Source organism: Typha latifolia, chromosome 8 (genome assembly GCF_019914945.1).
Source record: "Typha latifolia isolate L0001 chromosome 8, TyphaL0001v2, whole genome shotgun sequence".
NCBI classification, from domain to species: domain Eukaryota; kingdom Viridiplantae; phylum Streptophyta; class Magnoliopsida; order Poales; family Typhaceae; genus Typha; species Typha latifolia.
Window position 1 is genome coordinate 7,211,432 of NC_133093.1, and position 25,428 is coordinate 7,236,859.

The 25,428-nt window shown below is 37.2% G+C and overlaps 3 protein-coding genes across 22 annotated transcripts in view; 1 reads left to right on the top strand and 2 right to left on the bottom strand.

Annotated features, from left to right (window-relative positions):
• LOC140793804 (uncharacterized) overlaps positions 1-6,120 on the bottom strand; it is a 30,740-nt gene extending 24,620 nt beyond the window's left edge. For all 4 annotated transcript variants that reach the window (XR_012110013.1, XR_012110015.1, XR_012110014.1 and 1 more), the window contains exons 1-2: positions 5,627-6,120; positions 102-356 (exon numbers count right to left, since the gene is read on the bottom strand). Coding sequence is in view for 1 of the 4 variants with exons in the window: in XM_073145511.1 (XP_073001612.1) it covers positions 102-356; positions 5,627-5,917 (546 nt within the window). In the remaining 3 variants the exon portion in view is untranslated. The remainder of the gene's footprint in view (positions 1-101; positions 357-5,626) is intronic.
• A 7,886-nt stretch (positions 6,121-14,006) lies between these two features.
• Positions 14,007-20,040, top strand: LOC140793632 (BTB/POZ domain-containing protein At5g47800-like). Of its 14 annotated transcripts, XM_073145232.1 has the most exons (9): positions 14,007-14,173; positions 14,330-14,366; positions 15,000-15,075; positions 15,740-15,849; positions 16,197-16,339; positions 16,568-16,637; positions 17,812-18,213; positions 18,437-19,171; positions 19,388-20,040. In XM_073145232.1, the coding sequence occupies exons 5-9, from the start codon at positions 16,281-16,283 to the stop codon at positions 19,799-19,801; spliced, it is 1,680 nt and encodes a 559-aa protein (XP_073001333.1). In that variant the 5' UTR covers positions 14,007-14,173; positions 14,330-14,366; positions 15,000-15,075; positions 15,740-15,849; positions 16,197-16,280; the 3' UTR covers positions 19,802-20,040. The 14 variants fall into 14 exon arrangements, with proteins under 14 accessions (XP_073001333.1, XP_073001328.1, XP_073001330.1 ...); XM_073145227.1 differs by lacking the exon at positions 15,740-15,849; XM_073145229.1 differs by lacking the exon at positions 14,330-14,366.
• Positions 17,609-24,060, bottom strand: LOC140793631 (small ribosomal subunit protein mS81 (rPPR8)-like). 4 transcript variants are annotated; one of them, XM_073145220.1, is made up of 3 exons: positions 21,704-24,060; positions 19,046-19,191; positions 17,609-18,983 (listed from the first exon to the last, which is right to left on the bottom strand). In XM_073145220.1, exon 1 carries the CDS (start codon positions 23,869-23,871, stop codon positions 21,979-21,981), a length of 1,893 nt encoding a protein of 630 aa, XP_073001321.1. In that variant the 5' UTR covers positions 23,872-24,060; the 3' UTR covers positions 17,609-18,983; positions 19,046-19,191; positions 21,704-21,978. The 4 variants fall into 4 exon arrangements, with proteins under 4 accessions (XP_073001321.1, XP_073001323.1, XP_073001320.1 ...); XM_073145222.1 differs by having other exon boundaries at positions 17,609-19,191; positions 21,704-21,735; positions 21,861-24,030; XM_073145219.1 differs by having other exon boundaries at positions 17,609-19,191.
• Positions 24,061-25,428: the final 1,368 nt, after the last annotated feature.

The following is a 25,428-nucleotide window of genomic DNA, read 5'->3' on the forward strand; positions in this document are numbered from 1 at the left end:
ACCACTTAATGATCTCTTAATATTAAAGCAAAACGCACCACCAAGATTAAATTCCTAGATTTCCAAGAAAACTGGACAATTCAGAAAAATAAAAGTCATACCCTGTGAATTGCATATACAACATATTCACTATGCTCTTCAAGTATTCGACCATCCATTGCAGAATGTTCCCCTTCAAGATCCACAGCAAACCAATCCAACATTCGGCTATACTGAGTAGGAATCATGAAACTTTCCAATTCCTTCATCGACAAGCTACCTGGATTACCAGGCAGAATTGTTGTTTCATGATAAAATGTTGGCTCAAGTGGTCCACCTTGGTATGCCCGAAAAGATTCAGCAGCCAATGATCGAACCTAGATGAACAAAATAGAAGGGAAATTAAGGAGATAGTGTACTCTTTTGTTAATATAAGCCATAAAGAGAATGCTGTAAGGTCCAGAATCTAGCAAGCACAGATAGGCATTCCAAAAAAGTGCAGTCAAGGCAAAGAACATTCACCAAAGACCTGAAGAAACACCATAGGAGTTAAAAGAAGATGCAGTTATAAGAATGTTAATTATTTCAAAAAGAATGAGGGGAATTATAAATAGTTCCATATAAAAGCTTCCTCATGAAAAAGGAGTTGCTTTCCTAGTACAACACTCCTGCACTACTAACCTAAAGGCACTCAACTATGGAAAATATGACAGGTTAGTAGCACAGTGACCGTTTTTCTGGCAACAATTTAAAGTAAAAGATAAAGTGATTAACAGGCTTGGCATCAACATCTATGAGACTCAATTTGATTAAATGAAAAATAAAGAATGTGCTCTAGCAAAAGCGTCAACAGAAGAGGTCCTAAGAGAGCCACCAAAATGGGCTCCTGAACAACAAGAAGTGATGTTCTATGATTATCTTTTCAGGAACTTCTGTATTTCACCATGAATTGTTTTTTCATAGTTTTACTTGGAGGCTCCTTCTCAAGGAAGCGATGCAATTATAAAAGGGTTCAATTGCAGTTCTAAATTCCAGCAATCTTTTGGTGGATAGACTAGATTATACCCAACAGTTCTTCTTCCTCCCTTCTCTTTTTTCTTTCACATATTCAAGATAGGAGATCGCGGGAATTCCACAATTTGGTGGTGAACCCTACCTATATAAATCTAGCAAATCATCTCCTTCGGGGGCATTTGGATCTTCCTCTCTTTCTCTTCCTTCTTCCCCTTCTCTTTTCTCTTCTTCTCTCACCGAAGTAGCCATCATCGAAGTTGGGTCACTAGAACACTGTCTGAGCAAACCAACACCACCAAATGAATTGCCTGTGAGTCCTCTTTAACCTCCTTTATTTAAATTTCAGTTTAATTGGGTATTCTTTTGTATTGCCTCTCTTTTACACCTTCAACTTCGTCGACGAAATTCTGTCGTCTAGTGACTTCAAGTCACTGCCAGTAAAGCCTGAAGCTTCGCATGAGAGGCCTTGTGCCATAGATGCCCTTCATATGTTCTAAAGGTCCCAAGAGGAGGCTATACCATGTGGCCTCCTATCAAGTTTTTTCAATCACGATCGTGATTGCCGCAACAGCTTCTACCGACATCCACTGTTGGACTCTTTACCCTTCATGAGAGGAAGGGAAAGGTGCCTTCCGATTGAACTTTCATGGTTCAGTTCAAGCTTTTGGACTTCACCATGGCTATCAGCCATCAGGAGATGGTCTAATCCCCATCGCCCGCCTCAATCAGCCTCCTTCCACCTCATGTGAGTTGCTTTGTCCATGAGGAGTGTGTTGGTGTTGCAGGTTAGGAGCACCGATGCTCCTCTTCTTTGCTACCTTATGTTGAAGGAGAAGCGGTGGTGGTTGGGAGATTGGGACCTTTTGGTCCTATTCTAGTCGTGTAGTGTGTTTGGCCCTACCCAAACCCACTTGGGTTAGGTGAGCTTAGTGGTTGGGCTAAGGGAGGGCCCAACCTAAGATTGGGGGAGATTTGAGGCTAATAATCCAACCCAACTTGTTCGGCTTGGGCCTTGGCTCAGCTCTATCAGTTGAAGGGTTATAGGCCTTAGGATTGGAGTTTAGTCCAAAATTAATTAGTTCTAACTTCTAAGTGTAAAAAATTTTATATTGTTAAATTGAAATATAAATTTATGAAAAAAGTTAAAAATTTGTCCTTGAATTATTTCTTTGAGTTATTCCATTTGGATCTCAGGTGAGAAGATTCACTCAAATAGTCCCATATTTTCTCACGTATTTTATGTTAGTATGCCATTGTGTTATACTTCATGCCATACACTACTTCAAGCATATTAAAGTGTATGATATGTTATTCCTTATACATTCTCATTTTTTATACAAGTGGCAAAAATTTTGATGATGAGTAGCTAGCGGAACATTAATTATAAGTAGGTAGGACTTTGAGAATAGTCACAGACTAGATATTCTCCATGTGTCTTCCTATGGTAACTTAGGTCTACCTTATAGTCCAAAGAACATATCTATTCCTAATCAGTGGCTCTGACGGAGTTAAGGAACAGCCTCAAGTTAAATTAAAAATCTTCTCTTCCTAAAATGACCCTAATCTCTCTCTCAAGAGAGAATAGAAAAGAAAGGTGTGTTTGTTATATGTGACATCTGTTGATGACCCTAATCGAATTAGTTATGAAAAAAAGACTCGAGCGTCATCTCTGTGACTTCTAATTGATTTGAATCTATGAAGCACAGATACTTTATTTAGGTCTCCATATTAGTATCAGATACATATATGCCCGATACGACCCCAATACATATCTGATACGACTGAAAAAGTATCTAATTTAAAATAATTAATTTTAATTATCCGATACGATGGGGATAAAGTGGAGATATGGCAAGTTACGACGGGGATATGGCGGGATACTGCAGGGATAGGTTTTCGAATTATTTTAGTTAAACGGACAGGGTTTACAAATAAAACTCGTTGAAAACCCGTTTAACATACTAACCGACCCGTTAACATTTAACTAATAACACCGAAACCTAACCCGTGTTCGTTGCATTCCCTATTGTTCCTCTCCCTCTTATGTCCTAGCCAACAACGAAAACATCGAAAAGCCTTCTCCCCCTCACGCGCCGGTGACGAAAAACCTTCCTGCCTCCCTCATGCGCCAGCGAAAAAGGCCTTCCTCCCTCCCTCACGCACCAACAATGAAATCCCCACCCCCCTCCCTCCCTTGTACACAATGATTTCCTCACTAGACGACAACTCCTTCATGCGACGGTGACTCCCGCGACAGCGACTCCCTCTCGTGATGGCATCTCCCTCCCTCATGCACCTTCCTCCCTCACACTCTCTGTCCATAATATTATCATTTGGGGTTTTTATCACAGTGAGTTGATCATAATTGTTGTTAAGTGCTAAATGACTAATTTGAGGGTTTCTCTATCTTTTAGAATTTTGGATTTTTCTCTCTTTTTGATATGAAAATTTGGGAGTTTTTTTATATTGTTCTGAAAGAATTTAGGATATCACTTTAGCTCCCTATGATCCTAATTGATGCTGAATGAACTAATTTAGAATGTTATTTGAGTATTTGTGTTCACTGCCTCACTACCTCACTACGCCTTACTGTCATGTTTCACAAATTACAAATATCTATTGTGCTAGTTAAATGTGGGACAAACTATATTGCCTCTTCTTTTGTTCATAAGTTCATAAGTTCGCCACTTTTCAACTCTTGTTAGAAAGTTACATACAAAATATTCACAAGATAAGTTAGAACGATATGCATTAAACTATATGTTATATTGGTTTTCAATACATTAAAATATATTTTGTTATTTTTATTGTTGTATTCATGGCGTATCCATATCTTAGTTTTTAAAATTTATCGTATCCCCGTATCCATATCCCCATATCCCATATCAGTATCCATGCTTCATAGGTGTAACTTATCATACTTGAAAATATTTATTGAGTAATTATATGATTAAAAAGTAGCATCCTTAGTTGATAGAATATTATGAAGATGATTCTTTGTATATTATTTTGCAACTTTTACCTATTTATTAGCTTATTATTTTAAAATATTAAAATAAGATACTTAAACTACATACAAGTTATTTTTAATGTTTTTATTACTAGCCCACATATGTGCCCCCATATGCTCCCCGCATACTGCATAGGCACAATGCAGTCACATAACTGCCTACATACCACGGATATTTTTCACAACATTAATCCATGTTTCCTAGCACACAAGCAGATTAGTTTTTTTTTTTTTTCTCGTTACTAGCTTGGTGGGCTCCTTTTATTCACATTATCTTTTCATGACATGTATGTTGTTATCACCATCCTAGGTCCAAACTCAAGTAGAGTCATGTTTTGATCTCAAAACTCAAAAGCTGATCTTAGAATTCTCTATTCATTCAAAGAGAATTTGCTACTTAATATTAGATTGTAATAGTTAGCATTGTGAATAAAGAGAAGCATTTCTCTTTCCAAAAGTCCTTGATGCCTTAGAAATGAAATTTTTCTTGTGTCATGCAAGAACCTAGAACTCTCTCAAAACCAACACAAGCTCTTTGCCTTCTTGTTCTTGTAGGAAGGATTCAAATATAACTTAATTTAATAAAATCTGTCAAACCTCAATTTCTAGGTGGAAGTACTAAGTATTTGGATTATTTAGATCCTTCAAATTGGAAGTTTTTGAGCAACCTTATAACTCTTAAATCTTATTCAGAGAAATTAAACTACACCTTGAAACCAATACAAGGATCTTTAATCCAGTAAAGAACAATGAAAGAGCAAGATAAGTTAAGAATTCTAAACAAGGCAGAAGATGAGGTACTCATTGACCTGATTCTAAGAAAGTTTTTTTTACTTTTTATTAAAATGAATAAAAGTTCTAAGAATTAAAAATTGTCCAAAGGTAACTCCTTTATTACAAAAAAGTTCTATATATTCTGTTTGAAATTTTCTTGGATTCTCGCAACATCTTGATGAATTTTTAGTTTTAAAGATGTAGTATCCATGGAAATCTCAATTTATAACCTTCTAAATTGCTTCTGAGAGTCCACAGAGTAGCATCAGGAACCAAACGTATGCGAGTACACCCTAACCATATAATAGAGAAGTAATTTAAACTGAGCTAGCAAACTTTTATATTACTTAGGAGTTAAGAGTTTAAAAAGATCAAGCTCAAGACTTCAAGGTGGGACTCTGGCCAGCCAGATAATATTGTAACCCATTTTACGATGTACAACCTTTTACAGAAAAGAAACAAGAGCATGGATGATTATGCTGACAAGTTTATAGAGTTGAAATCATATTTGATATAGTATAGCCTACTGTATCCTTGTTATTATCATCGCAGATCCATTTTCGCTCTATGGTACCTCTATTACCACCTGTATATCACTAATGTTGCATCAGCTAGGTTAAGTGTCTGATTTAAGAATAACTAAATCCTCCTTCACTGGTGGAATAAGCATAAGCTTATTATAGTAACCAAACAACAACTTATTTGTAAACTAGGGATTCTGCAAATTTCCATCAAATAAAGAAATATAAAATAAGCCAACATTATCATGAACTAGGGAAACTCCATCTGATCTACGGATTCTGCGAATTTTCTCTACATTAATATTCTCGAAGATCCAAAGACACTTGCCTGCTTATAGCTGCCGCCATTGCCAGGAATGAAGAGAACAGGAACTCCTCTAAGCTTCTTGAGATGCTCTGCAAAGTCGATCTGCTTCCACCCTTCGTGGTACAAGAACAATCCATACTTCCCTGAAGACACATTCGCCGGCGCGGGGATCGGGATATAGGTCGGATACATGTACGTCATCACGCACCCATTCGGGACCGGCTTGAGTAACCCGTAGAGCGCCTCGAGCGCGATCCAAAGCGTAAGGAACACAACAGCTCCAATCCTACACTTCGATCTGAATCCCCCCATCACCCAGTTCCAAATCTGAGCTCAGATCGGAGAACGAACCGATCTGAGCGTGTTTCGGGGGCCAAATACCTCGATCGTGAGCTCGCTATGCTGCGAATTATGCCCTCTAATTGATAAAAGCAACCCTGGATGAAAGTAATAGAGGTGATTTCGAGTGGCAACGCCAGGAATTTCAGTAGGGAGACGATCCCTGTGTCGCCGATATGCAGCGAAGTGATCTAAGGGTTTTTTTTATAGTATCTCCAATGAAGGCCCTAATCTGCGAGTTTACCGGGAGTAGTCGGTGGCATTACTTTTAACATTCTTAGTTTAGTGAATCATAAAGCATGATCGGAGAGACTGTGATCTCCTAACCGGCGACAGCCGGGAAGATAAAGTATTGGGACATATTATTTAAATACCTCACTGCGAGATCCGACCAGAAGAACGTTGTCACGTAGCGCTCGTTAGACTTATCATGTTAATTAAACGAAAATTATAGAAAAACCCTTGCATGTGAGCATATTATCATTCACAACCCTTCCTTTGACCTTCAAAAGTCTGACCTTTGACTTGTATTACTTAAAAGTTCCACTAAATTAAACTTGAGGAAATTACATTCTATCCCCCAACATTGTTTAGCTTAATTTTACAAATCCTTCCTATATTTTTAACTCCGTACTTAAACTTTATATGTTCTTGACTATTGATAATTTAAAGATGTTCAATAAAAGACTTTTAACTCTACGTGGTCTTTGACTTGAATGCAACCAATTCTTTTTTATTATATTTTTTATCATATTTGATTATATTAGGCGTAGAATTTAAAAATTCTTATTATAGATAAAAGTTACAAAGCTAACTCTATTTGGTACTTGCTCCATTAATTTCCTTGACGATGAGCTGGGAGCCGCTGAAGGAAAGGACTTCTCCCACGTCAAACCAGCTTATAAAGTTTCCAAGAGTTGGATCATGCAATCTAAGCGACTCTTAGTGGGGTTGGGATCTAAGCATTGAGGGTCACTTATAGAAAGTTGATAGTAAACAATATGGGGGGCTAGGGGTGGTCTCATGCCCAAATAGCCTGTATGGCTAGGACAACATCGGGGCTAGGGGTGGTCTCATGCCCAAATAGCCTGTATGGCTAGGACCGCATGGGGCTAGAGGTGTCAATCGGTTCAGATTAGCTAAGTTAGGATGGAGTTCGGATCGGATCAAGATAATACTAACACGAACACGACCCATTTATTAAACGGGTCAATTTTTTTAAACACGAACAAGATCCATTTAATAAACGGGTTATATTTTTTATACAACCAATTTAACTCGACACAACTCGTTTAATAAAGGGGTTATATTTTTTATTCAACCAATTTAATTTGACACAACATGTTTAACCAGTCTATATAACATATTTAACTCGTTTACACCCATTTACAAAGACAAAAAAAATCACACAATTACACACTAGCAGATTTACAATATTACTGGAATATTTAGTAAAAATAAACTCAATTGGCTAAGCCTCCGGCAAGAGAGGTATCATCGGAGTTGGTGAAGCAACAGCAGAGATTGAGGTATTGGTGGAGGCAGAGCTCCAAGAGTTGGCTCCCATGGCGACGAGCTCCAAATTTGCCAAGGAAGACCAGGCGAGATAGGCGGTTGGAGGAGAGTAAATGTAGCAGAGAGAGGAGGGAAGGCAGGGATGACGCCGAAGAGGAGGCTATTCCTCTAGCGTCCCCGAGATCTCCAAATATGCTGAGGAAGTCGAGATGGGAGAGGTAAGGAAGGACCCATTCGGTGCAGTCAGAGAGGCGGTTAGAGAAGAGTGAAAGGTAGCTAAGGGAGGTGGGGAGGTCTGAAATGTTGTTGAAGAGGAGGTTGCTCTTGATAAACTGCTGGAGAGGAGAGTGAGAGGTAGCGGAGGTGATGGCAGGCAGAGACGGGGACGAAGGCACCACGGGTGGAGAGATTGAGAGGGTGGGTTAGGATTTTAGGATTTAGTGTTACGATCCGACCACATGGGTTAAGTCGAGTCAAGTCAAGTTAGTTACTTAGTTTTATCTTATTATTTTAATTTTTAAAATAAATCAGATAATCCGCATGTGGATCCGATCCGCTAAGAATTTTACTCCTATAAATAGGGGTGGGCATGTGTTGATAATTATCATTGAAAGAAATTGGAATTTAGTCAATTATTATTTTTGTCCTTACTTTTTATCTAGCCGTTAGATCGCTTTATCTTTCTAGGAATATATCATAGCCGAAGAAACTCCCAACCTTCCAAACCTTAGGGCCACGAACTATCTTTCCCCATGATAAATGACCAATTTGTGATGGGCAAAAAATATATATTAAGGTGAAAATAGTTAGTATAAATATTACATGTAAGATATTTTGCTACTAATCTAGGAGACAAAACTACTATAAAAGTGAAATCCAGATATCAGGTCAAACAAAATAAGGACCACAAATGCATTTTTTTACAACCACTATAGAAGAAGAAACATTTTTCTAGCTCACTGTCACACTAAAAAAATTTGACTTTTTAAACTAAATCCAGATATCAAGGACCACAGAGAGAAAAATAAATATATTTTTACAAGAAGGAATCAAACAGTTTTCCAAAACGGAGACAAAAATTATATATTCGTATTAAAAATCATATTTTTTTTATCTTAATCCAACAGACGTTACACTACCTCCAAGATATTTGTACTAAAAAAATATTCAAACATTAGGGTACTAAAAAAAATCAAATATTAGGGTTGTCAAAGTACACATTTAATGTATAAAAACAGACTTGTCGTCTTTAAAGTAAAACTGCTTAGATGAAAATTAGACGATGACGACACAGAGGCGACGATGGAAAATTAGGGCATAGAGGCGAGGTTGAATGCTTAGATGTGAATGAATGCTTCCATGAAAATGAAAGAGGAAATTAGATTTTGAAATAAAGAAGAGAAAAGTAAAATTGCCATCATTTCTTCCCTAGTCAAATTATATCCCATCGATGGGTAAATAGGTAATTCACATTTCTTCTAATAACAATCAATAAAAATAGAGATTAATGCCACGTGAACAAAAAATAAAAGAGTAATAAACCATTTTCCATTACCACCGTCTGCTCTGCTACACTCCCTAGTAGTTTATGGGTTTGGTTGTAGCGTTTTAAATATTATGAGGCCACTAAGATATTTTTCTATAGTACAGGGAGTGTTACTATAATTAAATCTTAATTTATTTGTTTCTTGACTAAAATTTTCTTTTCGTTTCTCTGTTTGAGATCTTGGTAATTTATTTAAGTTAGCAAATAAGACCATAATTTGAAACACTTGTGGTCTAAGGTATTAGAGTTTATCACATGATATTAACATACAATTAAAAAAAAGAAGGTAACTTTCGTATAACTTAATCTACATTATAGGGCAACGAGATCGTAGTCCGAAATGACTCATACTATATAAGTATTCCTAGATTTGAATCCTAGTGACACTTAGTTTTACTGAGAGATAGATAAATTCTCATTTCTTGCAAAAATGAGTCCAGTCTACCTTATAACCTGGTGCTAAAAAGGGAGTGATACTTACAAAGTAAAGATTACTTCGATTATGCCCATATTTATTTTTACTAAAACATAGCTCTTTTCAAAATAAAAATAAAAAAAGAAGAAATTGTAGGGAAAAAGAGGATATATATATATATATATATATATATATATATACACTGAGATTATAGCAAGGCTAAAATAATATATCCGATTATTTTACAAACAAAAGATAACGGGTAACCGGGCTGGTAATATTTTAGTGGATCATCTCATCTCTTAACCGACCCGATAACAACCCGGTTCTCAAACGACACTTGGACGGCTCAGATAATTCCCATCAAGTATATCTCTCTTCCAAGTTCAAACTCCACCATACTTAATAAGGAAGGACAGTTGGTTCTTCTGTGGAGGTGAGTTAAACTCGGCACCGGCTTCACCACTCGTTTCATGAAACCCCCAGGAGCGTTTTAAGCTAAAATGTGGCCAACATCACATGGAAGGCATGTATATTTCAAGCCTTTGTCCTTGTTAAAGAGGCATGTTAAGTAAAATTGCTTCGGAGGAATATGCTATGCAGATTAGGACTTATATTATTAGGCCATCAAATTCATTCAACCTTCTGTTCTTTAATTTGGGTTGCATATTTAAGTTTTTGGTCAAAAAAAGGATCTAAATTTGTTCCTCGCGAAGAATTCCGGTAATATAGTTTTCTTTTGCATCAGATTTCTTGTTCCTTTCATCAATTTGTTCATATATGGTTTGAAAATTTGAACTTATATAGCCATTTTGTTCATAGTATCTTGTTTTATTTACACCATAGCTGAATCAGTTCTGGGTGGATTTTATTTGAATTGATTTCAGATGATTGCATTTGGAAAATGAATTTGGAAAATAGTTGAAATAAAGTCAATATAATCTTATTGTTAATTTGAAGGGAGTAGGAATTAATGATGTCATGTTGCATTCTTCTTATTTGCTGTTTCAAAAATAATGGAATTGAATAAAATCCATTTAATTTATCATTTTTTTGTGTGTGCATATTCTCATTATACTATTTGAAAGATAATTGAACTAAAATAGAGTTCATATTAAAAAAAAGGAGAAATTATATTTTATCTCTAGTCGTTAGGCCTAAATTCACTTCGCGCTTATACGAATTTGAAGATGCTCGTTGGAAATAAAGATAAAAATAATTGGTTAAGCTTCCTAATACATCTAAAATAATACTGATTGAATTTCATATAATAAAGATATAATAAAAATATACATATATTCAATATATATATTCCAATTAGTATTATTTTTAATACGTTTAAAAGCTTATCCAGTTATCTACAATTTTATTTATAATAATTATTTTTCAATTCGACCTAGTTAAATATAATGAAAAAAAAATAACAATTTTAATTTGAATATAAACGTAAGAGTAAAGTGACACAAATAAAATTATAGGAGGATGAAATAAATTTAAACCTAACTGTGCGGGTTTAAAAAAAGATTCATTGTGTAACCAAATAACCGTTACCTTTCAAATTTAGAAATGAAGTTTGCTCACCCCCAACCTCAAAATTCCATCCAAAATTCTTGTTTTCTTAAGAAAACCAAATGAGAGATCCTGTAGATGCATGCATTGGGTGAGATAACAATCACATACATATATACATATAAATAAATATATATATATATATATGTATCTTCTTATCGCAGACGCATATAAAAAAATGACAAAAGAAGAACTCGAGCCGGCGAAGATCGCCGTGCCGGAAAATCCCCTGGAGGATGACAAGAACACAGCAATGCCAACAAGCTCACCTTCCAGAGGTCTTCTTTCCAAGCAAAGGAGCCAAAAGAGTAGCTGCTTGTGCTCACCCACAACTCATGCAGGCTCTTTCAGATGCAGGCTCCATAGATCTTCTTTCAACCATGGCGCCGGTGGCTCGGTCGGCTCCGGCCTCGCCGACCTCGCCGACAAGTGACGGAAGCTCTAATGCATACATATATATATATATATATATATGTGTGTGTGTGTGTGTGTGTATGTGGAGGGCAAAAATGGGATGAATTCCTTGTTACTATATATCTTCGCAAGTCCATCGATCTCATGTGGTTAAAAGAAGGTACGTATCAGATGATCGATCTAAATTCCAAATGCTTGTCAGGCGGGAAATGTAATTAAGTAGATAGTATGTGGCATGTACAACATATAATACTGTCTGAAATAAGCAATCTTACTATCATTTATGCACGTCACTTGAACACAGCTGGGTTATTATCATTATTTTTTAAATATCATGATTTCTAGGAAGGAGGAGATATTTTTCTTATCCTTAAATTGTTAGGATAATATTCTAGCGGAAGACAAGAGAGGAACTTATTGATCTTGTCAAAGTTCAAAGGTGAATTGATGATGCTGATATGTGATGGTAGTGTTTAATTTTCTTGAGTAAAATGGAGAGAAAATTAAAGAAACTAAAGGTGGTGGCTGCTCCTGTATCATCTGTTTGATTCTTTATGCTGCCTCTCAACATCTTTCCTTTCTTACCAACCACGATGGAGATGTTGTACTGAAATTAAAAATGAAAGTAGACATTATATATTTAGAAAGCTGCCTTTTTAACATGATTATTAAAGCGTAGTTGCTACCACCACCATTGTAACGCAGCGATAGAATGTACCCACTTATAACAGGAGGATTATAGATTTGAGCGTATATGAGCATAAATTTTTTTTAAAAATAAATTAAAATGAATTGTGTCTGTATGCATTTGTTTTGACCTATTATGGTGTGTGCATGTCTTGACCCGTTTCGTATGAGGATTAACCCATATATCTATCTTATATATCGAAAAGCGCTAGCTTGTATATGTAGCCTATGAACCCATTGGTTGTATCAATAATAAAAAAGAACCTCAATTACTTCCTTTCTATATAAATCACAAAATTGAGGCAAATTTCTATCATAGAAAAATTTCCAATCAAACTTCATTTCAACTAGATTTTCTAGTTTTTTTCCCCCCACTTACCTACTTTCTTGTTCGCCATGAATTCAAAGAGAGAAAATAGTCGCCTTTAGTCTTTAGACTTATCTGCTTGTAGAAGTTGGGAATCTTCTTCAGAGACATAATTAAGTTATCTTTAAACTTTTAGGAGGAGCAAGGAGAAACTTGTTCTAATAGGAAACATACACCAATCCAAACTAACTCCGAAGATCTAAAGAGGTAGCCATTCTTATGGACCAATGTTGTCTTCACCGTTCCAAAAAATTTAAACTAAAATATATATATATATAATCAAACAACTCGAGATATAAATCAAGAGGTCAACTTGTCCATGTAAATATGACAATGTGATAGTGCTTAGTTAGCTAATAGGATTCGTATTGTATAAGAGTTTCTGAGTTCAAATACAACAAGATATCACTAAAATTTCAATTTCTCATTCTCTAATATCACATTACACCTATGACAAATAAAAGTGTAAAATTTTACACCAATAATATACTATGAAACACTCTGCACCCTTTCATAAAGGTAGGAGACAAATTGCAAATTGATACGTAATTATAGTTCGAGGGTTAAATATAAATATATAAATATATATAACTATATTATATGCACACAAACAAAAGAAAAAAAATGAAGTCAAGGTAGAACTCAATTGCATGCATGCAGAGAGAGAGAGAGAGAGCAAGCATCCCAGATCAGCCAGGGAGTAAGAAGGGAGACAATGTCTAATGGAGACATGGCCAATAAGTAGCCCCCTAGAATCCGAAGAACAACCTCGACCGGAGGAATCGACTGTAACGTCACTGTCGACGGGCATTCGAGGGGTGGTCAGTTGATCCACTCGGCCTGCCACCACTGCCTTGATTAGAACACACATGCCAGACAGCAGATTAGATATGAGGGAGGGGAGGGGATATGGGTCATGGAATATACCTATAGCTAGTGGAGTAATGGGGGCCTCCATACTTGGATCTTTCCTCTCATTCTCGCTTCTTCTCCCCCTTCTTCTTTACCTCCATGGAGTAGCTCTCACTTTATTGGATTCAATCATAGAGCACCCAAATGGAGTAGGAGATGCCTTTTGGCCTTTCAATGAGCTTATGATGATGATGTTTAAGGTGGTGGAATATTGTTATATGTCTTTTATGAACACAAGAGAGAGAGAGAAAAAAATAAAAAAATAAAAAAACCACTTGGACTTAAAGGTGTAGTAGTTCTAATACTTTAGGCTAATCAACCTTAAACATTTTGTTTTTGTTCTTTGAATGAAAGAAAACCTATTGTGAACACTTCTTCTTTTCGCATATTTTCCAATTAATTAGCTCCTCCTGTTTTTTTAGGTACATGGTGAAAAATAGCTTCGGCTTAAAAAAGAAAAACTGGAATATGTCAAAAAGGAGGAAAAAAAAATAAAAGAATGCTAAAGATATTAAAAAAAACACGTCTTTTATTTTATTTTTTCATTCCTCATGTCAAGGGACATTGAGATGCTTTCTATGTAAGAGATGATGATGATATCTTGCCATGTTGACTATGGCAACTTGATCATTGTCCTACCATTTCACAAGTAGAGCACTCTCTCTCTCTCTCTCTCTCTCTAGGGGGAGATTCTTTTTGGCAGGTTATGGTTTCATCTCAAATAAGTTGAATCTCTGGGAGCATATATTGGGATTGAGGGAGATCTCTTATTTGTCGGCAACCCAACTGCTTCCTGTATTTAAGGTGGGCTTTTGTTTGTACAAATTATTTATTAATCTCAACCTTGTCTCTCCCTCTCTCTCTCTCTCTCTCTCTCTCTCTCTCTCTCTCTCTCTCTCTCTCTCTCTCTCTCTCTGTTAGTATGTTTATATGACATCTCACAATTGAATCTCAAGACAGTTCAGGATTGAAGGGAATCCCCCATTTTTCTTTCTTGGTGAGCACTCTCTTTATATACATTAGATATCTTTTATATATATATATAACCCACAAAGTCATTTTTGATTGATCAAGAGGTAGCACCATCAAATTGGCAGATTAGTGTTGGAAGTTACATTATATTTCTTTTGTTGTTGTTATTTTGTTCTTTCTGGGCTTTGTTTTAGTGTCATGCTTTTAGATGAGTTTGCCATGGCCACAAGGGCATCTACCAAACCATGAACTTTTCTAGGCATTCCAGCTACAGCTAACCTTCTCTGCCTTTAGGGACCATTTGATCAAGAGGTCATGGTGTTGCTACTGATCATGAATGAACAACCTACTTACAAAAATATGTGATCTCCAATAGGATCAATTTTTTTTTAAACAATATTTGGTGCTATATTCCTGCTCAGGATCACCAACTTCTCCTTTTACAAAATTTGTTATCCAAGTGCTAACAAAAGATGAACTTGATGCATTGAAGTTCATCGTCCATCCAAATCTTTTGAATTGAAAAGTGGATCGCAAATGAATGTGGCATAAAGTTATTCGTTCAATGAATCAAGCGCGCCTCTACGCGTTTTAATATCTCCCCATCATTCTCAAATGGGCACTAAATAATTTTACACATGGTGTCCCCATTGTGCAGGACGAATGCAAGGGACTATAGAGGAGGAGGTGGTGATGATAATGATGATGGCATCCTTGTTGGATAAGAGGTAGAGGTGAGTACTATTCCATTAGAAGCTTGCACAGAGGAGTGAATGAGTGAGTGAGTGGCATAATAGGCATTGTGGGCTTTAAGGTCCCCATCGTTTTCACTGAGATCATAGCTTTCATGGAGGAAACCTTCTTTCCCGCGTCCTTTAGCATGAGCTCAAATGATGATAGGTTGGTTACTTTTCTTGCAATCTTCCCTCCCCCCCCTAATCTCCATAGTTGGATTTTGGTAAATGATGAGCTTTCTCAAGACACAGTTGCTTGATGGTCCCATATGTTTGTTTTTTTTAATCATTCAGAGGTGATATGTAGAGCACTAACAACACCAGATCTATGCAATCCTGGTGGTTGGATTCTTGTCTCCTTAGAAAGTTGCAAACTGTAATGCGTTTGATCTAAGCAGCCTGTGTCACTGATCAAGCCAACAAAGGTGTGGAGTAAAAGGATGAGACTTTTACTTGGTTGGCCACAGGTCCAGATCACCCTCAACCAAAGTTTAGGTGAGATGAGGGTCAAATCAAAAGAGAAGAATAGAATAGAAAAGAAAGAAGAAGAATTGTAGCTTTCATTTGAGAAACATATAGGTCTTGTCCATCAAAGATTTGGTAGATTAATGGATAAAATCTAGTCATTTCACTGAGATGCCATAAAGTTCTTGAACTGCTACAGATGCAACCAGATGAAATAGAGCTCAGGGTAACCACAAAACCTGAAAGAATCAAATGCAGAAAGGGGTGGTGTGGTCCTAAAAGTGCATCCCTCAATTTCATCAGTGAAAGGTCTCTTTATCTTTTCTTCTTTTCTAAACTTTAGAGAGCATCTGATCCAATATTCTCATTAGTTTGTCTACAAAGTGCAGTTTCTCTTCTTAATTTACACATTCTTCAAGTGACTCAATTCCATTTGAGACTACTACCTACTGAAGTTTTAGTTTAGAGAATCGAAGAAAAAAAAATTTATTTACCAGATTCAGCCATGAGAACTTCTAGAATTAAAATGTTTTGTAGAGCTAAACTTTTCAAACGCCTTCATCTTATCGTATATGGTTTTCATGAAAATAAAAGTAGAAAATATGTACTATTCACATTATCAAGTTAATGGCATCTAACTTTCTTTTCGTTTCAAGGTTCTAGGACACTCAAGGAAGGCAAAGTTGGCAATCGATAGTAAGAGATCTCATGTCATTAATTGGAGGAAAACATTGATAAAGATGAAGTATATGAAACTTGGAACAAAGCCAGACACATTCTACACAGAAGAGGCTGTGAGGTAAATCATTCTTTCTTTTTCTGGTTCAGATGAATTTGTTTGCTGTATATATGCAGCAATGCCTTGAACTAAAAGGAAAGGTAGAGTTGTGAACATGTTATATTATCGAAAAGGAAGCTACTGGTTGTGAAAACAAAGAAGATACTATAAAATTTGGACTGCAAACATGATTGTTAAATAGAGATTCAATTTATATTAACTGATCAATAGCTATAAATTATATCGCAGATCAGTGCTGTCGGACGTGCCAACAGATCTAATTGTACATGTTAATAACACTAAGTACTTACTGCATAAGGTACACTTATCACTTTCTCCCTATATTTGTCTGTTTGATTATTTCTGAGTATACTTAGATCCAAAGCAATTGTAGGAGGTTAAATCATGAATTCAAAAACAAATTTGGCACTTTGCTGTTATTTTCCAATTATCTGTTGATTAGTTCAAACTCCCACAACACTAATCCAATGATGAGAAATGGGAAATGAGACATGAGAATGAATGACTTCAGAAGATTGGTCACCACACCTAAAAGTAAATTGATCACAAGATCTTAATAGGCATCAACTCCTTATTCAAGGGCATCATTAACGAGGCCCAATCCCAGCCTTTTTCATAGTAAATATCATCCTTTAGGATTTTGCTATTTTATTTAAACTACATGCCTAGTGATGACACTGAATCAAATATAGATTTACTTGGGTCTTTTGACTTAGAATATTGTCCTTCTAATCTTAGATGAACTTTTACACCTCAGGCCTAAGGGACTTGCACTAGCTCAGGAAAGTTAAGGCCGTGACTTCACTCAAATAATTGGCATCTTTCGAACTGCTTAAGAAATAGTATTTGTAGATCATTTGGTGATAAAAGAATAGTTCTACTTCACTGTTCAATGATTTTATTGTTAGGTCGTTAGCGAAGTAAATTATCAGCATAGCTACAAATAAATACTTCATGCATGTTATTTCTATCATTACAGTTATGTATAGTTCTCAGTGGCGGATGCTACAGTTCACTGCCTGATGAAAGATTGTAATTGAAAACTAAACAGGAAGAACATGAAGCCTTTTATTCTTCTACTACTTCTAGAGCTGATAAGAAAGAGTTAGTTCCATGAGAAATATGAGCTCATTCTTGTGTAATTTGTCTTGGGTTGCACGGTTTCCTTGTGCCTGCCACTTTGAGATCCAATACCAAGTTATATTTATATTATGCAATAAACCTTTTCAAGAACACAAATATCTCAAACTAGATCTTTTCCAAGGACGGTGCTGGAAAAATAATTCCTCTTTGTTTCATTTCTAGAGAAGTTAAAGATGCATAGAGTTATCCATAAATGATGCGCAGTTGCAAGTTTTACGATCGCGCTAAATGCCTACATGACAACATCTCATCATACACTAACTAAATTAACAATGTTTTGTTTACCTTCTAGTAGTCCAAAGCTTTTGATTTGAGCTCTTCAACTGTAGTTTCCACTTCTTCTGAAGTGCGGGCTCCTCCAACGCCTATGCTCTGATACCGACGACGAAGCAGGCCAGCCAATCCCAGTTGCTCTACATGACATCCCAGGTGGTGAAGAAGCCTTCGAGCTCTGCACCAAGTTCTGCTATGGTATCACCATCAGTCTCAGCGCGCACAACTTCATGCCAGCAATCCTGGCAGCCAGGTTCCTACGAATGACTGAGTCGGCAGCCAAGGGCAATTTAGTCATGAAGCTCGAATCATTCTTTGACTCATGCATCCTTCAAGGCTGGAAGGACTCGATTGCAGCATTGCAGTCTGCTTGGAAGTTATCTGGGTGGTCAGAAAACCGCATTGTGCAGCCCTGCCTGGATTCGATAGTTGAAAAAATCCTTATTCATCCCTCAAAGGTCAGTCTCTCATCCATGATCATGTAAACTTTTCATTACAATCTTCATCAAGCCTAAATCTCATCAAGCTGAGTCAGCATTGAAATAAAATCGAGCTGGGCTCCTTCACAAGCGATTCAACCAATAATTTGAAGCAAACATTGTGCTAAAGCTTGTAACGAGCAGCTTGACAATCTTGAGTAAAAGAACACTGAGCTTTCCCTGGCCATGGATTGTTGTCCAGGTGACATGGTCCTACACATACACAAGGCCTGGCTACAACAAGAAGCAGCATCAATCTGTACCTAAGGACTGGTGGACAGAGGACATCTCAGAGCTTGATCTCGACATCTTTAGGTCGATCATTTCCACCATACGAGCAACAAAGGCACTCCCTCCACAGCTCATTGGGGAGGCGATCCATGTTTATGCCTGCAAGCACCTACCTGACCCACCGAATTCCAAATGGCCAGCCCAGAGCTCTATGGCACGTGCTGAAGAGACCCTAGCCAAGCACCGGCGTGTGCTCGAGTCCATTGTTAGCATGATTCCTTCTGAACCTAGCTCAGTCTCCTGCAGGTTCTTGTTAAGATTGTTAAAGGTGGCTAACATTATAGATGCTTCACCATCCACTAGAGCTGAGCTCATTAGGCGCGCGGGTCGGCAATTGGATGAAGCTAATGTGACTGATCTACTTGTCCCTCTACCTTCAAATCCTAAGTCATACGATGTCAGTGCAGTGGAGGCAGTGATGGATACCTTCTTGGCACAGTTCCGCCGATCAGTGGCTCCTGAAAACAGTGAGAAGATGATTAGGTCGATGTCAAAGGTGGTGAAGATCTTTGACTCATACCTGCAGGTCATCGCACATGATGCTGATCTCCTGGTGTCAAAATTCATCGATCTTGCCGAGTCATTGCCAGAGTTGGCAAGGCAAGAGCATGACGGGCTGTATCAGGCTATTGATACTTACCTCAAGGTGATCCATTCAACTTCTAGCTACAAAGTGGCAACAATCAATAAATTTTCCATAGTCATGGTTACTATGCAAACCAAAGATAAAAAGTGAAATTAAATACCAAGTGCACAAAGGTATAAGCATGTAAGAAAACCTGCTTATATAACATGGCTAGCTTCTGCATCCAGATTCATACTTTGTGATAACAATATTTGTTTATTGCATTGATCTCTTTAGGAACACAGAGAGCTAAGCAAGGAAGAAAGGAAGCAACTCTGTAGGATGATAGATTGTCGGAAACTGTCACCTCAGATGCGTGCACAGGCTATAGCAAATGACCAGATGCCTCTCCGCACGATAGTGCAGCTTCTGTTCATAGAGCAGGAGAAAGCTGGTGGTGCAAGTGGAAGCCGAGGCATCCCTCTCGATCAATCGGTGGATATTCTGAATGCTAGGATGGCAATGGAAGAGGAAAGATGGTCAGAACAAGGCCATGGAGGAGGACAACAATTGAGACGAGAGTTAACACAGCGTGAAAGAACTGATAACACTGTGATCACTAGATCTTCTTCAGGATCAAAGGTAGCAAAGAAGAAGGAGATCTTAGAGGAGAAAGGTGCAGGTATGGTGAGCAAGTTACAAACTAAGTGACAAGGTGGAGCTGGACAGGAAAGAAGAACCCATATCCCATATATTTCTCCACCAGATTCTCATTTAATTGATAATTGAATAGCTCTCTTGATTTTTCTTTCCTTTTCAATTGTTGGTTAGAAATTTGAATTATGAATAGCTTGTCTGGGAGAAACATTCTGTAATTACTTGGTCTATTTGATGGATGATAGATCATACAAGCTAGGAATTCCCTATAAATATGAGATAAAGTTATCATAGCTGCTTACTCATAGAGTTCCTCCAGAAGAGCCAGTAGTTATGAAAAGATCTAAAAGGAAATCGATCACTAGAGAAAACAGGAAATATGAAAAAAAAAGCACACATGTAGTAGTGACTGTAAAAGAGATTTCCTTAAGTCACATGAACAATATCAAGTTTCTTATGTTAGTCATTGATGTTAATTCACAGCTGGGAAAATTATGCTTGAGAAGATTACTACATAGGTATTTTACTCCATTAAACACATTGTCACTTTCTAGATTGTCTAATCTACTTCACTAAAATTTATACTCTATATTTTTAAATAGTTACAAGCAAGGTTTCAAGTATCGGAATCAAAATCAGCAATCTGAAAAAACAATATGTATCAACAATATCATTAGTATTGGCACTTCGTATCGGCCTATATTTTAAAATAATTTTTAAATTACAAAAAAATTATAATTTTTTAGAAATAATAATAATATATAAATATAAATTATTCATATATAAAGTCTAAAAACTAGATAATACATACAATTTTTTTCAATCTCTATCTCTCTCCCTTTCTACTACTCACACTCTCTCCCTCTTTCACACAAATAAAAAGAAAATCTTATCTCTACCATTAATTCTTTCCTATCAAACTCTCTCTCCCACTACTTTTCTCTCTCTTCCACTAATTTTCTTTTATTAACTCTCTTCCTTAAAAAAAAACTCTCCCTCACCCTCACCGACTATCACATCTCTCTCTCTCCAACATAGTTTTTTATTTTTTTTCTCCACATCTCTCTCCTTCCCTTCTCTTCCCCTCTCTCTTCTTCCCTCTCCCTCTTACTATCACAACCCACAAACTCTCTCTTCCTCATTCTCTTGCTCCCTTTCTTTCTCCTTTTTTTTCATTTTCCCTCTCTTGCCCGCTCTCTTTCTCTCTTACCGTACCTATCTCTAGTGAGATCGACCGACCCTGACCCAAAACGGATTAAGTATCGGCCGATCTGACCAATACAGGACCAAAACCAATCAATAGACTTGTTTCAACCCGGGATTGGCTACGACCAATTCAAATCGGTTTCGGCTAATCCCACTTGGGATCGACCGAAACTAAGATCCATGCTTACAATTTATAACAGCGTAGACAGAACTTGTATTTTCTACTACTATTTTCCTACTTTAAACTCAATTGCTCTAAAATGATAATCGTGAAATTTACCAAAAATGAAGAATACTAACATAGATGGCAAGATTATTCCATGTTAGAGAGATGTTATTAGATAAACCAATTATTATTTGGAAATCTGCCAAATGATTTGCAATCTATGCACTTGTGATGTGTTTCTGGAGAAAGAATCTCTCTAATCTGTTGACTGGAATATATAGCACACAACTTTTTTCATCTTAATTACTCTGTACTCTGCAGCAAACTTATATTGCAAGAATATTTATTCACTCAGTCTCATGCAAAAGACCTTTACAGGCAAGGATATCAACTTCCCAAATCTTTCTCATGTATTTAGTGACATCATTATGAACTATAGATTTAACTAAGAATTGCTGAAAAATCATGAGGCTGTATGCACATACCGGTATACCACAGTAACCCTACCAGGACTATGACCAACAACCTAAGTCATATACTGCAAATATGAAAGAGAATCCAGCCAAAAGAAGACTTTGAATTACCTAAATAACCAACATTGAGGAATAGGGATACTCTGCATCATTTGTTTGCAAGGAGAAAAGTTCAGAAGAAACTCAAAGTTGTATTAAAACTTGTTCAACAGACTCAACTCAAATTCTAGCCAATTGCTCTTCACGATTAAGAGGATAAAAAACTCACAAAGTTTTGAATGGAATTGCTTGGCAAAATGGATGTCCTTAATCAATTGAACATTCAGTTTCCTTCAAAGGTAGATAGTTTCTCTAGTGAGACAACAAGACAACCATATTATGGTGGTCTACAGAGCTGGTGCTGTACCCTCTTCAGGTTTCATTGCATAGAACAGATCCAAGACATCAGCATGGTTACGAACACTTCCAGGAGATTTAGAAAGTAACCCATGTGCAACTTCATGCCTCCCTTCTTTGAACAACCCTTCAAACAAACGCAAAAACACCATTCTTGATGGAAATTCCTTCAGAGACATTGACTTCAATAAGTCTGTAGCATCTTCTACTGTGCCAGACTTGGAAATATAGTCAATAAATGGGTCAATGTAAGGGGGAAAACCATGACTTTTCATCAAAACAAGAAGACTGCAAGCTTCTTTAGTACTTCCTTGACTGATCAACCTTTCAACTAAGAACTTATATGTGCTATGCCATGGTTTCACATTATACTTTGTAACTACCTCCTTTAGAATTTTATGTGCTTCCTTTGCTTCTTTCTTCTGGCAACACCCATTTACCAACACCTCAATTGCACAACCAACATCTTCTCCACCTTTTCTTTCTACCATATTGCGAAAACATGACAATGATTTATCCAGATTACCTGCCAAAGCGTGTTTTTCAACTAAAGTAGCCCATGCTGTTAAATCCAAATTATATCCTGCTTCTTCAACATCAACTAAATACTGGAGGGCTTCATCCAAAACCCCAGCATTACAGAGTCCAACAACAGCTTTAACATGTACCGAGCTATCTGGTGCGAAACCCCCTTCCTCCATGGCCCTTAAGACCTTGTCACACTCAGCCAGTTTGTTAACACTCCTCAAGGATTTCAGAACTCCATCAAAAACTGACCCTTTGATAGAATCCCCAGCACTTCTGAAAGTACTAACAACTTTTGTAACCAAATTCAGATCAAGGTCTTTACCCACAACAATTTTCTTCAGGAGGAACAAGAAATCCTGATCTGTAAGCTTCTCCGAACCCCTCATTGCAAACTGATACATATCCACAGCAGCTGCAAGCATCTTCCGCTTGTGAAATCTCTCTGATACCTTAACATATGTCTCCTTCTCCAAATTATAACCCCCATCTCTAATCTTACCAAGAACATCCCAGAATTCCTCAATGCAATCTTCTCGGCCCAATACCCTAGCCATGGCATTATAAACCTTACCGTCAACTTTAAAAGATGAATTCCCCTCAACCCATCGGAAGAACATCAAAGCCTTCTTAGGGTATTGAGCAATCCTCTCCAAGACTGCACAAACCAAATCCGAAGACAAACTAGCACCCAATTCATCTAACTTCTTTTCGATAGATTCATAACCTGAATCAGATTCTTCCACTGATCTCAGAATCCGACAAATTATAGGGCACATCCTGCCAGCGACATTCTCGTGAGAATTAAGAAAGTACATTTCCTTCAACAGATTCAAATCTTTCACTATACCTAGCTTCTCAAAACTCTCCGACACATTCAAGTAGGTATCTTTCGCGATCCCGAACCCTTTTTTCTTCATGACCTCAACCAAACCCCAGAATTCTTCTGTCATGCCCTTCTTCCCAAGAATCTCCAGCATCAAGTTATAAGATTTCGAATTCAATCTGAGTTTTCCATCACTCGAGACCCAATCGAAGAACTTGTGAGCGACCTCGGGGCTCCCTTCGAGATCACGGAGCAGCGAGTTCGTCTTTTCGAGGTCCAAGGCGAGGTCAAGCGACTCCACTTGAGCCCTGATCTCGTCAGAACCGATAGGCTTCGAGAATATCTCGGCAACTATGGCGGGATTCTGCTCCTTGCGATCGACAGCAGGGATCGAAGAGAACCAACGGAGAGAAGAGCTAAGGTTTTGGGATGCTAAGGACTTCACCTGGAAATCCGGGGGTCGGGTTCGAGGGCAGTGCGAAGAGATTTGAGAGAGATTTCGAAGGATCAAAGACTTCCATGCGTTCCTCATTGTCCGGGAGAGGATCTGATCTAGGCCTAGGTCTAGGGTTTCGGGAGAGGTGGGAGAGAGTTAAGGTTAGGGTTTCGGGAGAGGTGGGAGAGAGTTAAGGTTAGGGTTTTAGTAGGGATTTACGAGCTCATGCGGCGGACCTATTAACGCAAAAGAGCAGGAGATGAGGAGGAGATAAAAGAGTATTTTTGACCAAACAAGAACTCTTTTTAATTTTACAAATTTAATACTAAAAAAGTGATATATTTCATTGTAACCTTAAATAAAAGGTTAATTCGAAAATGCCAAGGATGGCAAGCACAGTCCTCCTATTGAATGTTATTGGAAGCAAAATCAACCACCGGCGAAACTTAATTAACGCAAACTATTCGACTTCCTACGCTTGTGAACATTTATTAGAAAGTGGAGATTAAGAAAAATTATTTTTAGTAATTTTTTTATTCTTAAAGTGACTTTCTTACCTACCGAATGTTGTTTCACTTCCTCTTTTGACTGTCATTTAAAAAAAAAAGAGTCACTTCACTAAAGTCAATCACTTTATTAAACATTTCAACTTTAATTTTTAGAAAAAATCATGACCCTTCAACTATTACCTTGTGTGGTCTCACGATCGATCAGTCGACCATTAGAGCAATTAAGAACCTTTCATCTCCCTATTTCTTTTGTTTACGGTTTTTTCCTTCCTTATTCTTCTCCCTCCTCTCATTATCAATGTTGCTCACTCGCTCCTTTCCTATCACTGCTAGATTCGCTGCTCTCAATATATCCCTCTCTCTCCTACTCCACTATCCCATGTCGTTTGTGGTCAAACCTGCGTTGGGTGGCAGCATCGTAAGTAGAGCCTCAACTCTACCACCATGCATCAACCTACAATTTAGGCTATGCGGGTGTTGCGGACTAGCGCTAGCCTCGCCTCTTGTTGGCCTTCTCAATCATCACCGTCCTCGGTCATTTGTATTCCAATGCACATCCCCTCTTGTTTTGATCTACCCACCTCTGCATTTTTACAATTTTTGTTGGTTCAACTAGGCAACCCAAAAAAGTGGGTAAATTGAGTTTACAAAATAATATGAAGATAAAAATTAAGTATGCAACTATATGCACAAATTACAATGATAAAATTTTTTTCAAAGCTTATGTATGTTATTATGCTATGAAAAATTAAATAAGATAAACAAATAAAAGAGAAAGGAAATATAATATTAAGATTTAAAGTGGTTCGGCCAATACCTACGTCCACTCTTCAAGATTCATTCCTTAAGAATTTACTATGCAATAAAAATATACATCACTAGCTTACCTATTAAAATTAAAACCATAAACACATGCTATGTGTGTAATTACTCCAAAGGAGTTTAATTTAAAAATAAATCTCACTAAAAAAATAAAGAAGAAAAAAAAACTTATCAAGTGAGAACTTTTTCTTTTCTCTAATATGGGCTAAACTAGATTGATATCTTTTGTATTCTTTGATTTGCCTTTGAACCTCTTGCTTCAACATAAAGTATGAATCTCCTTTTATATGAAATCTATTTGGGCACGATGCGACCAGCCTCG

Coding starts and splice junctions, on each gene's coding strand:
- LOC140793632 (XM_073145232.1), top strand. CDS start 16,281: ATGAAGTATATGAAACTTGGAACAAAGCCAGACACATTCTACACAGAA. Junction 16,340..16,567: donor TACACAGAAGAGGCTGTGAG/GTAAATCATTCT, acceptor ATTATATCGCAG/ATCAGTGCTGTCGGACGTGC. Junction 16,638..17,811: donor CTAAGTACTTACTGCATAAG/GTACACTTATCA, acceptor CTTCAACTGTAG/TTTCCACTTCTTCTGAAGTG.
- LOC140793631 (XM_073145220.1), bottom strand. CDS start 23,871: ATGAGGAACGCATGGAAGTCTTTGATCCTTCGAAATCTCTCTCAAATC.